The sequence below is a fragment of the Notolepis coatsorum genome (genome assembly GCF_963971535.1).
Source record: "Notolepis coatsorum genome assembly, chromosome: 6".
Lineage (NCBI taxonomy): Eukaryota > Metazoa > Chordata > Actinopteri > Aulopiformes > Paralepididae > Notolepis > Notolepis coatsorum.
This window is the reverse complement of record NC_140170.1, coordinates 47636488-47654828: the sequence shown is the minus strand read 5'-3', so window position 1 is coordinate 47654828 and position 18341 is coordinate 47636488. Positions and strand designations below refer to the sequence as shown.

Below are 18341 nucleotides of genomic sequence, written 5' to 3'. Positions count from 1 at the left end.
AGGGGGGGGAAGGCATTTAGGGACACACCGAGGGAAGGGGGGGGGAAGGCATTTAGGGACACACCGAGGGAAGGGGGGAAAAGCATTTAGGGACACCGAGGGAAGGAGGGAAAAGCATTTAGGGACACCGAGGGAAGGGGGAAGCATTTAGGGATACACCGAGGGAAGGGGGAAGCATTTAGGGACACACCGAGGGAAGGGGGGGAAGCATTTAGGGACACACCGCGGGAAGGGGGGGGAAGCATTTAGGGACACACCGAGGGAAAGGGGGGGAAGCATTTAGGGACACACCGCAGGAAGGGGGGGGAAACATTTAGGGACACACCGAGGGAAGGGGGGGGGAAGCATTTAGGGACACCGCGGGAAGGGGGGGGGGAAGCATTTAGGGACACCGAGGGAAGGGAGGGGAAGCATTTAGGGACACACCGGGGGAAGGGGGAAGCATTTAGGGACACACCGAGGGAAGGGGGGAAGCATTTAGGGACACACTGAGAGAAGGGGGGGGAGCATTTAGGGACACACCGAGGGAAGGGGGGGGGGGAGCATTTAGGGACACACTGAGGGAAGGGGGGGAAGGCATTTAGGGACACACCGAGGGAAGGGGGGGGAAGGCATTTAGGGACACACCAAGGGAAGGGGGGGGAAGCATTTAGGGACACACCGAGGGAAGGGGGAAGGCATTTAGGGACACACCGAGGGAAGGGGGGGAAGCATTTAGGGACACACCGCGGGAAGGGGGGGGAAGCATTTAGGGACACACCGAGGGAAGAGGGGGAAGCATTTAGGGACACACCGCGGGAAGGGGGGGAAGTATCTAGGGACACACCGAGGGAATGGGGGGAAGCATTTAGGGACACACCGCGGGAAGGGGGGGGGGGAGCATTTAGGGACACCGAGGGAAGGGGGGGGAAGGCATTTAGGGACACCGAGGGAAGGGAGGGGAAGCATTTAGGGACACAACGAGGGAAGGGGGGGGAAGGCATTTAGGGACACACCAAGGGAAGGGGGGGGAATGCATTTAGGGACACACCGAGGGAAGGGGGGGGAAGGCATTTAGGGACACACAGAGGGAAGGGGGGAAGGCATTTAGTGACACACAGAGTGAAGGGGGAAGGCATTTAGGGACACACCGAGGGAAGGGGGAATGCATTTAGGGACACACCGAGGGAAGGGGGGGGAAGGTATTTAGGGACACACCAAGGGAAGGGGGGGGAAAGCATTTAGGGACACACAGAGGGAAGGGGGGGAAGCATTTAGGGACACACCGAGGGAAGGGGGGGGAAGTATTTAGGGAAACACCGAGGGAAGGGGGGAAGCATTTAGGGACACACCGAGGGAAGGGGGGGGAAGCATTTAGGGACACCGAGGGAAGGGGGGGGGAAAGCATTTAGGGACACACCGAGGGAAGGGGGGGGAAGCATTTAGGGACACACCGAGGGAAGGGGGGAAGGCATTTAGGGACACACCGAGGGAAGGGGGGGGAAGCATTTAGGGACACACCGAGGGAAGGGGGGGAAAGCATTTAGGAACACACCGAGGGAAGGGGGGGGAAGGCATTTAGGGACACACCGAGGGAAGGGGGGGGAAGGCATTTAGGGACACACCGAGGGAAGGGGGGAAAAGCATTTAGGGACACAGAGGGAAGGAGGGAAAAGCATTTAGGGACACCGAGGGAAGGGGGAAGCATTTAGGGACACACCGAGGGAAGGGGGAAGCATTTAGGGACACACCGAGGGAAGGGGGAAGCATTTAGGGACACACCGAGGGAAGGGGGGAGGCATTTAGGGACACACCGGTCCCCCCCAACTTTTTATGATTTAGAGTTCCGGTCTGTTACTTTTTAATGGTATTGGACAAAGATTATTGAGATATAATATGTTTTTCTCCATTGGGGAGAGTTAACGTGTCAGAGATGAGATAAGATATTCCTTTATTGATTCCCTTGGGGGAAATTCGGGCATCATAGCAGCATGGGGGAGGGGGAGGGGAGGTACAGGTAGTAGAAGACATGGTACAGGTCACAGAATTATACTACAGTGGAGAAGTAATCAAATAAAAAGGAAGTGTAAACAATATACAATATAATTAACTGGACATGCGCATGGGCAGCAAGGTGCGAGATGAGGGTATGTGTACCCTCTCAGTTATATTGCCACTTTTGCTTTGATTTCTGGCACGTTAGATGCGTTTCTTGGTATCGGATTTTAGCTTGAGGGAAATTGTCGGGATACCATTATTCTATTCTAGCCCAGTTATCGGACCAATATCCGATAGCAGTATCGGTGCATCCCTAGAAAGATCATCATCATCACCATCATCATCATCATCGTCAGTGCCTTGACAGCAATAGCTAGCAAAGGATCTATTGATATTCGTTAGACGCTTAATACTCTCGTCAACATGTTTTTACGTAGAGCTTTTTGAGTTTAGAAACACTCTTATTGGTGAATTCACATTCAAATCCTACCAGCGCTGGTCACATTATAGAATGCAGTATGCAGATGATTTTTCCTTGGATTTCAACGGATATATTTACATTTGATCTGAGCATTATACATCTAATCGCTTTTGTTCGCTGCTGGGCCCCTTAATCTGGTGATGATGAATCTAGTTGTGCATTTCCAGGCCATACAGTATAGATATTTGAGTCCTGCGCAAGTATAGTTTTGGGTACCGTTCACATTTTAACCGGTACCAGTTCCTAAAATCTCATTATGTTTTTTTTTAATGTTTAAATATCAACATTATCTGGCCATCCTCGGTAAATATAATCAAACTCCTCTAACCTCGCCTGGTCTTTCCAAAGACCCAAGGGATAAGACTGTAATATATATGTGGAAAAGCCTCCCTCATAGCATATTGCATGTAAAGGTACAGAAATCTGGTACAGATTGATCTAGCGTGAATCGGTACTCTGTAGTACTGATATAATTCGGTTGGTACCCTTAAAAGTATAGAGTTTGGTACCCAACCCTATGCACGTGTGTGTGTGTATATATATATATATATATACATCTCTTATAACCCTTATTGAACACACACACACCTTAACATGCACATACACTATACGCATGACAATTTTATCTTACCTCATTTCATATTCTATCCTACTACTACTTATTGTTACCATTCCTGTATTCATTGTAGTTTCTTAATTGTGCTTGAAACGCAAACATTTCATTACCTGCAATGCCCCCTGTATCGTTGTGCATTTGACCATAAAGAACTTATAGAATAGAAATACTTTTATTATCCAGAGGGACACTGCAAACCGCTCAACATTTAGACGGGTCACGAATAAGAATAACAAAAAAATCAAATTGCCTAAGAATAGAATAAAAAAAATAGAATAAAATATACTGAAGTCTACAGTAGGTGTAACTTTAACTTGACTCCGCGTCCACAGAATGACATCTACGAGTGGGCCAGGGACCACCGGGTTCACCACAAGTTCTCCGAGACGGACGCCGACCCCCACAACGCCCTGCGCGGCTTCTTCTTCTCCCACATTGGCTGGCTGCTGGTGCGCAAGCACCCCGACGTCATCGAGAAGGGCGGCAAGCTGGAGATGGGCGACCTGAGGGCGGACAAGGTGGTCATGTTCCAGAGGAGGTAAGATGAGAAAACGAAAAAGGGAGAGGGCGACGACTGGCGGCTAGGGCTGGGCGATAAATCGATTCATTCTAATTCTTTCTCAAGAGTCACCTTTTTATTTTACAAAAAGTCATGTTTGGTGAAAGTTAGATTTGCACTTTATTAATCCTAAATAGGGAAATTCATTCTTGGTTGATGATCAAGAGGCACCTTTATTTGTTTTTAAGTGAAGTTTGGTGAAAAGGCAAGTTATTGCACTATTAATCCCATTCGGGACATTCATCTTCGTTTGATCAAGAGTAACCTTTTATATATATATATATATATATATATATATATATATATATATATATATATATATATATATATATATATATTAAACTAAATAAGACTCGTGCACATCTAGTTGGACCCCGACTGGAGGTGCAGGTCAGCGCAAGAGAGATATATAACTAAAGGAAGAAAACCTTCAAAATGAAAGAAGGGACCGCACACTCCTAGGACTGGTTTTTGCTTTTTTATTGCACAACGTGTTTCACTTCTGCTTCCTCAGGTGCTATGAAGCGGAAGCGAAACACGTTGTGCAATAAAAAAGCAAAAACCAGTCCTAGGAGTGTGCGGTCCCTTCTTTCATTTTGAAGGTTTTCTCCCTTTAGTTATATATCTCTCTTGCGCTGACCTGCACCTCCAGTCGAGGTCCAACTAGATGTGCACGAGTCTTATTTAGTTTAATATATATATATATATATATAATATATATATATATAATATATATATATTATTAAAAAAATTATTTAAGTGAAGATTGGTGAAAGTTAGGTTTGCACTTCAATCCCAATAGGGAAATTCATCTTGGTTTGATAAATCTTTTGTGTCAAATAAAAACAAAGCTTATTTGAATGATTTCCCTGGCGTTTTTAAGAGATTTTTTTTTATTAAAATCGGATGTGGTGTGAAAAAAGCGGGAGATTTTATTTTTAGGCCATATCGCCCAGCCCTACGACTGGGGTATGTCCCATCAGGGCGGGGGGTAACCTGCTGCACCCGGGCCCCTTCTGCGGGGTACGAACATGTCTCCGCTGTATTTAGTGTACTTTGATTAGCTTGTAAAGGTACCTGCAAACTTTGAGCCGATTCTCAAAAGCGTGCGCGGTGACTCGCCAAGAAGTGAAGCCGAAGATGTCCCCCAAATTCTTTGTACCCCAGACGTGTGAAGGCCTTAAATCCCCCATTTCTATCTTGGTCCAAAATAAGATAAGATATTCCTTTATTGATCCCCTTGGGGAAATGGCCGTGAGCAAGTTTTAGTTTACAGATTATGTTAATTACTATAATTTAAGGTACTCAATGCTATTTTAAAACCACTGATGATAATTTTTTTTGATCCACTTTTTTATCCCATTTTCTATATTTTCTCCCATCCCAATTTCGTATCATCCAATTCAACCCTCCCCTGTCACGAACGCTGTTTCTTGCCTCCCACAAGCCGGCTGCAATGTGGACTAAGTCATACATAGCACAAGTCCCCTCCGGTACTTGAGGTAACAGCAGTCGCATCTTTTCACCTGCGTAGCCTGATCTCTCAGTGGCGAGGAGTAACGCGTGGGAGGCTCACGCTGCCCCCGACACTTTCTGATTCTACTGCGCAGGCGCACCAACCGACCTGTAGGAGTCGCTGTCCACAACGCCCGATCCCCACCCATCAGTTTCCCACCCCCTAATACGGCCAATGTGTATTAGTACGGACGACCAGCTAAACTGAAAGCAAATGTGGAGCGCTGGGCTCGAACAGGCAAGCCCAGCGTCTCCAGATTTCGTGGTGAGCGCCTTGCCCACTACGCCACGTAGCCGCCTCCACTGATGATACTTATTAACATTGCAGTTTATTGTACATTGGCCTATGCAAGATGACGGTTCAAAAGAGATGAGAAGGAAGGTAGCCAAGTTATTTTACTCAAATACTGTACTTGATTACAGTTTTTGAGTTTCAAGTTTGTTTTTATTTCTCACATATAAGGTACATGTACTTTACAGTGAAATGCTTGGTTCTGTATGAGCCCCTGAGAATGTGCTTCATACAGTAAAAGAGGAATAACACTGTACAATGAGTAAAAATGCAGACGATGTACAATGAGTAAAAATGCAGACAATGAGGTACAAATGCAGAAGTAGCTATACTTGTGTATTTTAATTCCAGGGGGAACTTTTACTCCCAATACATTTTAGAAGGAACTATACTTTTTACTTAAAGGCACATGCCAACATTATAGGAAATATCTTGCTCTCCACAGTCAGACGATAAGATGGATAACCAATTTCCTCTCTGTGTTCAGTAGAAAGCTATCAGGAAATCAAAGAAATCGGGCAGTGCTAGCACAAATGAATGGAAGCAGCTATGGACTGTTTTTGGCCAACAGCTAGGGTTGTCCTATGAGGGTTGTGCTCGGCTAGCTCTCAGTCGGATCACTTTCTAGTGAACGCACCGAGGGGAAACTGGCATCTTCTTCTCCGACTCTGGAGAAGACGCTAAGTGCATTTCCCATAATGTTTGCATATTCCTTTCAACTACATTTATTTGAATCGTCTTGTTTATGGTTACAAAAATGTTCGCCGGGAATTCTAGAAGAGAATATAAATGATAAATAGTGCATAATAATGTATACATGTAAAATAAGAGCATTTCAAAGCCTGAAAAACTGACAAATCTTGCAAATGGAATATATTCAATGTCACTCTGAACACCTTGTCTAGGGAAGTTGGTTTCTTTTGGATCATCTTCAAACTATAGCCCTCTCATCCTACTTTCCCTATGTAGTTTTAAAAGCCAGGGCCGTGTCAAATGGGTCTTGTGTGAAAGATTCTCCGGTTTTGGACCCTTTTGGACCGAGTGTATCCCACTTGGGTCTCGCTATTCCAGAAGGTCATTATTACCGCAAAGAGTCATGACTGAGCAAATATCGGGATGGTAAATGCAGGCCGGTGTAGGTTGTCCCAACACGGGTTTGCTGCTGATGTCAACAGATAAGCAGGCGCTCCGAAACGATACATGGGCCGCTGAAGAGAGGGTGATGGCGAGATTAGGGTTTCAAATACAAGAGGTTTTCCTGTTAAAATTAGGCCTTTTGACACCTCGAGGAGGCTCAACCATGAGTCCCACAACCGGACGAAAGAAAAAAAAACTTAAAGAATGCACATCAAGATAGGCTACATGTGGGATTTTTTTTAATGATGCAATTGGCATTCCTTTGTCATCTCTCTTGCCTGAGATAGTGAGGAGCTGTGTCTCTGCTGAGATAGTGAGGCGCTGTGTCTCTGCTGAGATAGTGAGGCGCTGTGTCTCTGCTCTCTCTGCTGAGATAGTGAGGCGCTGTGTCTCTGCTGAGATAGTGAGGCGCTGTGTCTCTGCTCTCTCTGCTGAGATAGTGAGGCGCTGTGTCTGCTGAGATAGTGAGGCGCTGTGTCTCTGCTGAGATAGTGAGGCGCTGTGTCTCCACTGAGATAGTGAGGCGCTGTGTCTCTGCTCTCTCTGCTGAGATAGTGAGGCGCTGTGTCTCTGCTGAGATAGTGAGGTGCTGTGTCTCGGCTGAGATAGTGAGGCGCTGTGTCTCCACTGAGATAGTGAGGTGCTGTGTCTCTGCTGAGATAGTGAGGCGCTGTGTCTCCACTGAGATAGTGAGGTGCTGTGTGTCTGCTGAGATAGTGAGGTGCTGTGTCTCTGCTGAGATAGTGAGGCGCTGTGTCTCCACTGAGATAGTGAGGCGCTGTGTCTCCACTGAGATAGTGAGGCGCTGTGTCTCTGCTGAGATAGTGAGGCGCTGTGTCTCTGCTGAGATAGTGAGGCGCTGTGTCTCTGCTGAGATAGTGAGGCGCTGTGTCTCTTATGAGATAGTGAGGCGCTGTGTCTCCACTGAGATAGTGAGGCGCTGTGTCTCTGCTGAGATAGTGAGGCGCTGTGTCTCTTATGAGATAGTGAGGTGCTGTGTGTCTGCTGAGATAGTGAGGTGCTGTGTCTCTGCTGAGATAGTGAGGCGCTGTGTCTCTGCTGAGATAGTGAGGTGCTGTGTCTCTGCTGAGATAGTGAGGTGCTGTGTCTCTGCTGAGATAGTGAGGCGCTGTGTCTCCACTGAGATAGTGAGGCGCTGTGTCTCCGCTGAGATAGTGAGGTGCTGTGTCTCTGCTGAGATAGTGAGGCGCTGTGTCTCTGCTGAGATAGTGAGGCGCTGTGTCTCTGCTGAGATAGTGAGGCGCTGTGTCTCCACTGAGATAGTGAGGCGCTGTGTCTCCACTGAGATAGTGAGGCGCTGTGTCTCTGCTGAGATAGTGAGGCGCTGTGTCTCCGCTGAGATAGTGAGGCGCTGTGTCTCTGCTGAGATAGTGAGGCGCTGTGTCTCCACTGAGATAGTGAGGTGCTGTGTCTCTGCTGAGATAGTGAGGTGCTGTGTCTCCGCTGAGATAGTGAGGCGCTGTGTCTCTGCTGAGATAGTGAGGCGCTGTGTCTCCACTGAGATAGTGAGGCGCTGTGTCTCTGCTGAGATAGTGAGGTGCTGTGTCTCTGCTGAGATAGTGAGGCGCTGTGTCTCTGCTGAGATAGTGAGGCGCTGTGTCTCTGCTCTCTCTGCTGAGATAGTGAGGCGCTGTGTCTCCACTGAGATAGTGAGGCGCTGTGTCTCCACTGAGATAGTGAGGCGCTGTGTCTCCACTGAGATAGTGAGGTGCTGTGTCTCCACTGAGATAGTGAGGCGATGTGTCTCCACTGAGATAGTGAGGCGATGTGTCTCTGCTGAGATAGTGAGGCGCTGTGTGTCTGCTGAGATAGTGAGGCGCTGTGTCTCCACTGAGATAGTGAGGCGCTGTGTCTCTGCTCTCTCTGCTGAGATAGTGAGGCGCTGTGTCTCTGCTGAGATAGTGAGGCGCTGTGTCTCTGCTGAGATAGTGAGGCGCTGTGTCTCCACTGAGATAGTGAGGTGATGTGTCTCTGCTGAGATAGTGAGGCGCTGTGTCTCTGCTGAGATAGTGAGGCGCTGTGTCTCCACTGAGACACTGAGACACAAAAAAGCAAATCAAAGACTCTTCTTCCTCCGCCAGCTTAAGAAATACAGAGTCAATAAACATCTCTTGCTCCGTTTCTACCAGGCCATTATACAAAGCATCCTCACCTTCTCCATAACTGTTTGGTACAGCAATCTGGACACTCACTCAAAAAACAAACTACAAAGAATCATCAATAAATCCTCAAAAATAATCTGCACCCCCTCCCTTCTCTCGAATCACTCCACCGCCAAATCACAATCAGGAGAGCCAGGAAAATCATCTCCGACCCCACTCACCCAGCACACCACATCTTCCAGCTGCTGCCCTCCGGGAGGCGCTACAGATCCCTGACCACCAAAACATCCCGGTTCAAAAACAGCTTCTTCCCCACTGCCATACGGACACTGAACTCCCTGTAGCACCCCCCCCCCTCCCTGTAGTACCCCCCGCAACCCCCCTTACCTCTGCTGACATGGACATGGACAACTCTGAACTGTATCTATGTAATTGTGTTTTCTTTTATGTACGCTGTAAGTGATGTTATATGTTCTATGTTTTATGTTGGAACTGCTATGCTATGCACTGACACCAAATTCCACCAGCCTGGCTGGGTGGTCATTAAAGAAATTGATTGATTGAATTGAGATAGTGAGGCGCTGTGTCTCCGCTGAGATAGTGAGGCGCTGTGTCTCTGCTGAGATAGTGAGGCGCTGTGTCTCCGCTGAGATAGTGAGGCGCTGTGTCTTGCTGAGATAGTGAGGCGATGTGTCTCTGCTCTCTCCGCTGAGATAGTGAGGCGCTGTGTCTCTGCTGAGATAGTGAGGTGCTGTGTCTCTGCTGAGATAGTGAGGCGCTGTGTCTCCGCTGAGATAGTGAGGCGCTGTGTCTCGCTGAGATAGTGAGGCGATGTGTCTCTGCTCTCTCCGCTGAGATAGTGAGGCGCTGTGTCTCTGCTGAGATAGTGAGGCGCTGTGTCTCCGCTGAGATAGTGAGGTGCTGTGTCTCTGCTCTCTCCACTGAGATAGTGAGGCGCTGTGTCTCTGCTGAGATAGTGAGGTGCTGTGTCTCTGCTCTCTCCACTGAGATAGTGAGGCGCTGTGTCTCTGCTGAGATAGTGAGGCGCTGTGTCTCCGCTGAGATAGTGAGGTGCTGTGTCTCTGCTCTCTCCACTGAGATAGTGAGGTGCTGTGTCTCTGCTCTCTCCACTGAGATAGTGAGGCGCTGTGTCTCTGCTGAGATAGTGAGGTGCTGTGTCTCTGCTCTCTCCACTGAGATAGTGAGGCGCTGTGTCTCTGCTGAGATAGTGAGGCGCTGTGTCTCCACTGAGATAGTGAGGCGCTGTGTCTCTGCTGAGATAGTGAGGCGCTGTGTCTCCACTGAGATAGTGAGGTGCTGTGTCTCCACTGAGATAGTGAGGCGCTGTGTCTCTGCTGAGATAGTGAGGCGCTGTGTCTCTGCTCTCTCTGCTGAGATAGTGAGGCGCTGTGTCTCCACTGAGATAGTGAGGCGCTGTGTCTCTGCTCTCTGCTGAGATAGTGAGGCGCTGTGTCTCTGCTGAGATAGTGAGGCGCTGTGTCTCTTATGAGATAGTGAGGCGCTGTGTCTCTGCTGAGATAGTGAGGCGCTGTGTCTCTGCTGAGATAGTGAGGTGCTGTGTCTCTGTTTCTTGTCAAGTGACTCGTCATCAGACCAAAACATGACCCATAACTGCATCAGGGAAGTTCAGGTCTTCCAGGGGAAAGAAACGCCAGTGTGACCTGGCATCTTTTGATGTAATTTACAGCGAAGTAATTTGTCGTGGTGTTACTTAAGTCAAACGACAACCAAAAAATAGCCTATATGTATATTTGCACGACTGTATTGTAAAAACACATACCTTTCTTCCTCATAATTATTTTTTATTTATAGCCAGTTCAAACATTAAGAACAGGTTTCTTATTTACAATGTCGATCTGGTCCAAGAGGCCCCAACAGGAGTACAAATACTAATATACATATATACATACACACCAATAACAAAATAAAAACGCAGTTAAGAATCATACACATAAGCAAATGACAAACAAATCATTGCCACCTATTATGTAATGGAAATACATGTGCTGTTATTCAAACACTTGTGAATACACTTGATGGAAAGATTGAGTGTGCGTTAATTGCTCTGTGATAAATCCTCTGAAGCCAGTTTTAGGAGAAGATCCAATTGATCCCCTCCAGTTGAGCTCCTGGGATCAATGGCTTGCAAAGCTTCCAATAAATCCCTAGTAGAGTAGTGGAAACGCAATCATCATTAACCCTTTCACTACCACACTACAGAAGGTTAACCTTTCACTACCACACTACAGAATAAATTTGTCATTTCTTACTGATGTGCATTTATTCCTAAGTCTAAAAGGTGCCCAACGTGACCGTGTCTGGCAAGTGACCAGGCTCCGTTCCTTTAGTTTTCTTTGAAAAAAGCTGCTAGTTCAGATGAAAACCAGGCTCTGTTCCTGAATAAAGCTGCTAGTTCAGATGAAAACCAGGCTGTTACTAAATAAAGCTGCTAGTTCAGATGAAAACCAAGCTGTTACTGAATAAAGCTGCTAGTTCAGATGAAAACCAGGCTGTTACTAAATAAAGCTGCTAGTTCAGATGAACACCAGAATCTGTTCCTGAATAAAGCTGCTAGTTCAGATGAAAACAGAATCTGTTCCTGAATAAAGCTGCTAGTTCAGATGAAAACCAGAATCTGTTACTGAATAAAGCTGCTAGTCACCAGAATCTGTTCCTGAATAAAGCTGCTAGTTCAGATGAACACCAGAATTTGTTCCTGAATAAAGCTGCTAGTTCAGATGAAAACCAGAATCTGTTCCTGAATAAAGCTGCTAGTTCAGATGAAAACCAGAATCTGTTCCTGAATAAAGCTGCTAGTTCAGATGAAAACCAGAATCTGTTCCTGTAGTGATGCCCCGATCGATCGATCGGTATCGGCCGATATTCAGTATAAATATGGGATCGGTGAATTTCCAATAATGCTTTATTTTTGCCAATCGTGAAAACCGATCGATGACACGCGCGGAAAACATGATCCAATTCTCAGCGGAGTTCTAGCTTGCTGTCTTTTCTCTCAGGCACACACAGCTGCTGCTGCTGCACGCCTTGCCCCCCCCCCCCCCCCCCCCACAGACCCATGTCAACAAATGCTCCGGCAAGAGTCGAGTGCATGAGCACCTCTTTCAACATAACTGAAGCATGGCCCAGTCAACTATTCACTTTAGTTTAATGCATGGGGCGTTGTCTAATGTTATCTAGCTGGCTAGCTACTGATAGCTCCTGATATCAACGTCTGATATCATTTTGGCTTCGTTTTCGCAGTTGTTGGCTAACTAGCTATAGGGGCACGGTGGTGTAGTGGTTAACACTCTCGCCTCACAGCAAGAAGGTCCAGGGTTCGATTCCCGCTTGGGGACCAGGTTTCCATGATGCCAGGTACCCAGGTGGGGTATCTCCCAGGCAGTGGCGTTGCACAATATGTCAAGGCCCCCCCGCAGGTCAGACCATGAGGCCCCGCCCACTCTCCTAAATCAATAATAAAGTGAGAAAATTGTGCGCGCTCCGCACAAGGTCCATCCCATAACAGCCGACCCTAATGTCCAGCTCACCTTCCGCCTATCCTGGCTGGGCTGTCTGTCTGCCTGGACTTGACGCGAAGCTGACCGGGGGACCGGCGTGTTGATAGCGGTGGACGCGGCGCGGCGGCCGGCCTGGGTGGGGAGCTTACTGCCGATGCATTCTTCAGTAACGTTAGAGTCAGTCTACCTTTGCTGCCTGATTTTCGTAGCTTTGCCGTCTCCTGTTCCGCTTGGATATTTGCGGCATTTTTACTGGCGCTTCCCGCTGTGTTTTGAACGCTGTCAATGAACATTAGTTATCAGCTAGCCCTATCGCAGGTGAGCAAATCATAGCAGCGCGAGATGCATCCAGCTGCAGCCCCGCATAACCATACTGGGCTCCTCACACTGCCACACTGCGCCCTGTTGTTCCCGCGCGTTACGACATCTAAGAGGATAGCCTACAGTGGGGGTGGGGCCCCCTAAGCTCCGGGGGGGTTGCGGGGGCCTCCGCTACGCCACTGCTCCCAGGCCTTTCTGTGTGGAGTTTGCATGTTCTCCCCGTGCTCACAAGGGTTCCCCCCCCGATAAGATAAACCCAATGGAAAAACATGCACAACAACAGATCGCTAACGCTGTGGTGTCCTTGACGAAGACGGACAGGAGCACTTGGATTGGTCCCCGGGGCGCGGCTCACGTTGACGCCCTATCTGCTCCCGGCTGCCCATGGGGGGAAGGACGACGGGATGGGTCAAGCGCAGAGTCTCAAGCGCATCGGCGACTGAGGAAAGACAATGCATGTGTGTGTGTATCCCGGTGTGTGTGTGCCGCTCCAATTGCATGTCCAGTTCGTTGCATGCCGAATAAAGACCCTCCTAAAGAGGTCCTGCATTATTATTATTATTGTTCCGTGAGCTAACGTCAGCTACTTAGCTAATGTCACTGTTAAACTTTAAACTAAATTACCCGGTAAACTATTCACTTTAGTTTAATACATGAGGCGTTGTCTTAGACAACTTGTCTAACGTTATCTAGCCCAGTGGTTCCCAAAGTCGGGGTCGCGACCCAAAGGTGGGCCGCGAGCAGCCACGGGTGGGCCGCGAGATGATTTAAAAAAAATAAAAAAAAAATAAAAAAAAATATTGTTTTTATTTTTTATTTTTTTTATTTTATTTTTTTTATTTATTTTTTGTCAGGCCACTGAACTTAGAAGCAGGCCAGGACAGTGTTTCTAGTTGTATTCTAAAATTCTATTCTATTGTATTCTAAAATGTGACTATATGGTTTTATATTAACTTAATAAATAAACAAAAACGAAAAATCTACTTATTTCAACGAACATTTCAAACTAAATAACAGATTATGCACATAAAATGCTGAAAACAACCGAAGCAACAATAGTATTTTAATGAGGCTATTATTATTATCATTATTATTTTGCAACAAGTTAGCCCTCTCATAAATAGCACATATAAATGAATAACTAACTTGAACTAACTTAATAGGATTGAAGTGATATTTGGCTTAAAAAATCGGTCACCTGGCAAAAAAAAAAAAAAAAAAAAAACTGACGATGTCCATTGGGCCGCGGCTCTCTGACGCCTTATTTTCTGGGCCCTGGCCTGAAAAGTTTGGGAACCCCTGATCTAGCCGACTAGCAGTAGCTACAGATGGCTCCTGATATCAATGTCTTAATTAACATAATTTGTTTTTGCAGCTGTTGGCTAATTAGCTATCGTGCTTCATAGCTGTAACTGAATACTGAGAACATCTTATAAGTTTCAGTTCATAGGAAATTACTTTGACTATAATGGTCAGAAGTAAATTAACGTAGATACTGTTATGCTTAACACCCAGTACTATTCACTTTACTTAATTTCTTAGATTAGATCATTTATACCGGACTTTGAGAATGCCTGTGTTAGACCTACATTATAATACTGCCAGCTGCTATAAGAAAACCAAAAACGATTGGTATCGGCCGATATGACTCATAGACGATCGGTTATCGGTGGCAAAAAACGTGATCGGAATAAAGCTGTTAGTTCAGGTGAAAACGATAGGTTATGAATATAACCGTAGTTCTATGAATACTAGTGACGCTCAGCGTCATCTGCACTAACCTCACTTCGTGCATATGCACTGAATAAAAACTCACAATGTACCTTTACATACCAACATTCGTCTGGCCACACCCCTATCCGCTACCTTCATAAGCAGGTGTGTGGCCCCACACTCGCCTCCTTCCCAATCTTTCAACACAAGGCAAGATCAAAGGCTGCAGTGGCGTCCAGACGCTGAGCGTCACTAATATTCATAGAACTACGGTTATATTCATAACCTATCGTTCTATATCATACTAGCTTCTTATCAGAAACACCCCGAGCCAGCACTATGTACGCGTCGAGACCCAAACACATCAATGGATAGTCTAACAAGACACCAGACATTGTTCCTCCAAGTCGCCTGGGAGAACGACAAGGAGCCGCCGTGCTTCACGTTCTTTCCTCTTTTTATTAAAAAAGAAAGAAACACAGACTGACATGAATCCCACGTGACACGGCTGAGGGTAAAAATTGTTTTCATTTTTACATCCCGCCACCCTCACCACAGGGAGGAGACGGGAATCCTCAGAGAGACTTCCCACGTGAGCCATGAATTGAAAAGTCACGGTAACATTGAGCCATGTGACCAACAGACTCAAGTTACATGTATATCGAGCGTAGCAGAACAAAAAGTTTCTTCGCTCTGCCCCGACAACTTGACAATGACAGAACCACACATGGGTCTGAAAAAACTCACGGAAGCCGTCGTCCAATAGAAACGTGCCCAGTGACGTATTTTATGACGGGGGGAAACCCATGACTCAACTGCCCGTAATAGGTGCGGAGTCAGGGAAACCCTCCCCCCCCCCCCCGTGCCAAGCTGCCTAACAGCTTGGCCGGACCGAATGAAAAAGAGGGTAAAAAAAAAGGTTACCAATCAGAAGAGGGAAGAAGGGGTTTATCCGGTACCCCCTTGCAAGCCCAACCCTCGAATACGACAACAACAAATAGCCATATGATACCTTAAGTAGCCAGTATGCTAATGAACAGCACAAAGCTAACTCAATGCACGCTAGCCACAGACAAGTCTGTGAACAGGGTTTATAACAAGGCCAAAGTTATATATGTGTGAACCCGACACCCGTGTTTATGTTGCAAGACACAGAAGATTTGATAGAGAGAGAGAGCGGCCTGAAAAACCGCGGTACCTTTACACACACGAGCATTACTGCAGACCAACACAACAGTGTTGCGGCTCAATATCACTGTTTAAGCAACAGAGCACACAACTAACCTCTACCTTTATGTGAATACCTAATCTTCAGGTCGAGGCAGAAAAACCTTTTTCAACCGAGTGTAAGCTGCAGGCCTTGCTTATGCTCTATAACATGAAAATGTAGCAACCAACAAGTCTAGCCCTCCTATCAAACCCACACTAGCGAAAGGTTCACACATCGTTTCCCCATCATATGTAGTGAATAAACACACAGTTTGTAACAAAACCAGTCCCTCCCAGGAGGGACCTTTTATTTAACAAAAATCATATGGTGGGCCCGGGCCGGGAAGGGAACATGGGGGACCAACAGAGGGAAAAAGTCACTAGCGACGCCTGCCACGAGCCGCTCGGGACTTGCCACCCCGGGGAGCCCCGGAGGGACGGTAAAGGACTGGAGGCTGGTCATGACGATCCCTACCGTCACCTCCGAGCGTGGATGGGCCGGCTGCAGTGGCCGAGGCGCCCTCTCTCCTCCTGGCCTTCTTCGCTGAACGGCCAGCAGTGGCGGTGGTAGCAGCGGCGTCTTCGGCGGCGGAACCTCGACGACGAGCCTTCCGTCTGACTCCACCGGTGACATCGGGCGGGGGGAAATGAGGCTGGAGCACGGAACGCTCCTCCTGCATTTCCCTGCAGGTTGAGGTCATCAGCTGCAACGCCGACCCGAAGAACCCAGCATCGTAGAGGGGTGCCGTCAGAAGTGGAGTCCTCTTCCTCTCCGGCACACGCGCCTGCTCCAGCCAAAGGTGGCACTGGGCTAGAGTGGTCAGGGCGCGTACATTCCCAGCGGCGACGGCCTGCAGCTGGATCAGATGCAGGATGGCTCCTGTCGCCTGGGCAAGCTGATCACGTTGCACTTCGGTCAGCTCCGCACCGCCCGTCATTATCCGGGACATGAATCTCGCCAGCTGCGCGATGTTAGACTGGCTCGTCTATTCTGTGCTAGATCAAGACACTATTTCAATAATGGATGACGGTGAAAGCATACACGCCACCGAGAACAGTTAGTACTCTGTAGATATAACGTCAGCTAGCAAGGTTGCACACCTATATCTTCTACTTTCATGAATTGTTTTCTACTCCTACTCTGCTTTAAAAAGATAATTCCGCACCGTCATCCATTATTGAAATAGTGTCTTGATCTAGCACAGAATAGACGAGCCAGTCATGCTGTTGGTTTTATGATAAACAATGACTTCATAACTTACCTGCTAATGATAACGTTAACTAATCAAAATAATAAAGACACTTTCGCCGCCATGACAGCCTCAAACCCACCTTGTTGAGCATCTGCAACGACATAAACACACGGAGATTGTTTCTGAATCGTTAACCGTATGAGAAACGGGTAAATATTTATGAAATCTAAGTGATTTTCCAACCTTGGGGTTGATCTCCATCGCGCTCCACTCCATGTTTCAAGTTGGGGCTTTTCACAGTTGGTTAGAACTAGAGCTCGGCGAAGGCTGCAGGGCAGTGCTGCTGGCTGTTCGCACATCACTTGGGGGGCGTGCTTCAGCGGCCAATCAGAGCGCAAAACGGCAATGCGGAAACGGAACAGCGTTGTAGAAGGCATACACGCGTACAGGCCACCATACTCTGGGTCAAGGGGCAGGTACGGGAGGGGCGATAGAGATACACCTAGTGTGATGTTGCTATGGAGTTAAGCTAATAAAGGATACTCACAACTAGGGCTGACCTTCGATTTCTTTTTTGGAATTCGAAGCTTCGGGGCCGAGATTCGATTTTAATTCGAAGCTTCGAAATAAAATTTAAAATTGAGTATTACATTTATTTTTTATGTTTTTATGTTGTGGGACTTGTACAGCACTTTGTTCAACTTTGTGAGTGCTGTAAAGTTTAAACCTTTTTAAATCTTAGACAAACTAAACACTTTGCTTTGAAATATTGTAAGCCGTCATTTGAGGCTTTATAAAAGCAGCACAATGAACACAAATCTGTCAGTGCAGAGTCCGACCTCATCTTAAATAACACCTCATCTTAAATAACAGACAGCATTGCTTGTTGTAATTAACAAAGAGAGGCAGAGTTGATTTAGCAAAAACATTTAATTTTTTTTTTTACATAATCAAAATTTATTTTCATATTCGAATCCCATGCCCATCGAACGAAGCTTCGAAGTATTTAAGACAGCCCTACTCACAACCACAGCAGAGGACTCACGTATTTGTACTGTGAAGTAACACGACAATGACAAACGTGTTGTTTCTGTTTTTCTTTTTGACATACTTGCGGCACACGGAACAAGTTAACAACTCACCACTGTCTACAGCCCCCGCATCATACTGTAGCCTAGCCAGTCTCTTGAAATGGTTCCACATATTTATAACCCATTAACGTTATTAAGCTAACGTTAGCTAATCGGGCGTAACGTTACAGTGCAAGCAGTGTAAACAAGGAGAGATTGAGGGCTACAAAAAGGCGACTGTCCTTTATTTTACATGACTATTTTGTTCAAATCTGCCCGCCATTGGCGCTTTGCGGGTGCTTATATATATAATTGATAAACTGTCTGGGGCTTTTTCTGCCCCCCTTAACTGATTTTCGGGGGCATTTGGTCCATTTTTGAGGGCATCTTGCCCCAAGCCCCCGTTAATTTCAAACCCTGCGCCACATTCATACCTCATTTGCACCCTATACCCCACGTTTTGTACCTCTGCATTCTACCTCACTGGTACTCATTTTACTCTGTATTGTATTGACTTTACCTACTTTTTACTTCTTAATTTTTTACTTACTTTCTCTTTACTAAGCATTTCATTATAAAGTATCCTGTATTTTGTT

At 46.8% G+C, this 18341-nt stretch overlaps 1 protein-coding gene across 1 annotated transcript in view; it reads left to right on the top strand.

The window, feature by feature from the left end:
• LOC311229461 (acyl-CoA desaturase-like) overlaps window positions 1–18341 on the top strand; it is a gene marked incomplete at both ends in the record, with an annotated part of 48819 nt that overhangs the window by 17863 nt on the left and 12615 nt on the right. The window contains one exon of the mRNA XM_084315542.1: window positions 3407–3612. Within this exon, the coding sequence (XP_084171668.1) occupies window positions 3407–3612 (206 nt within the window). The remainder of the gene's footprint in view (window positions 1–3406; window positions 3613–18341) is intronic.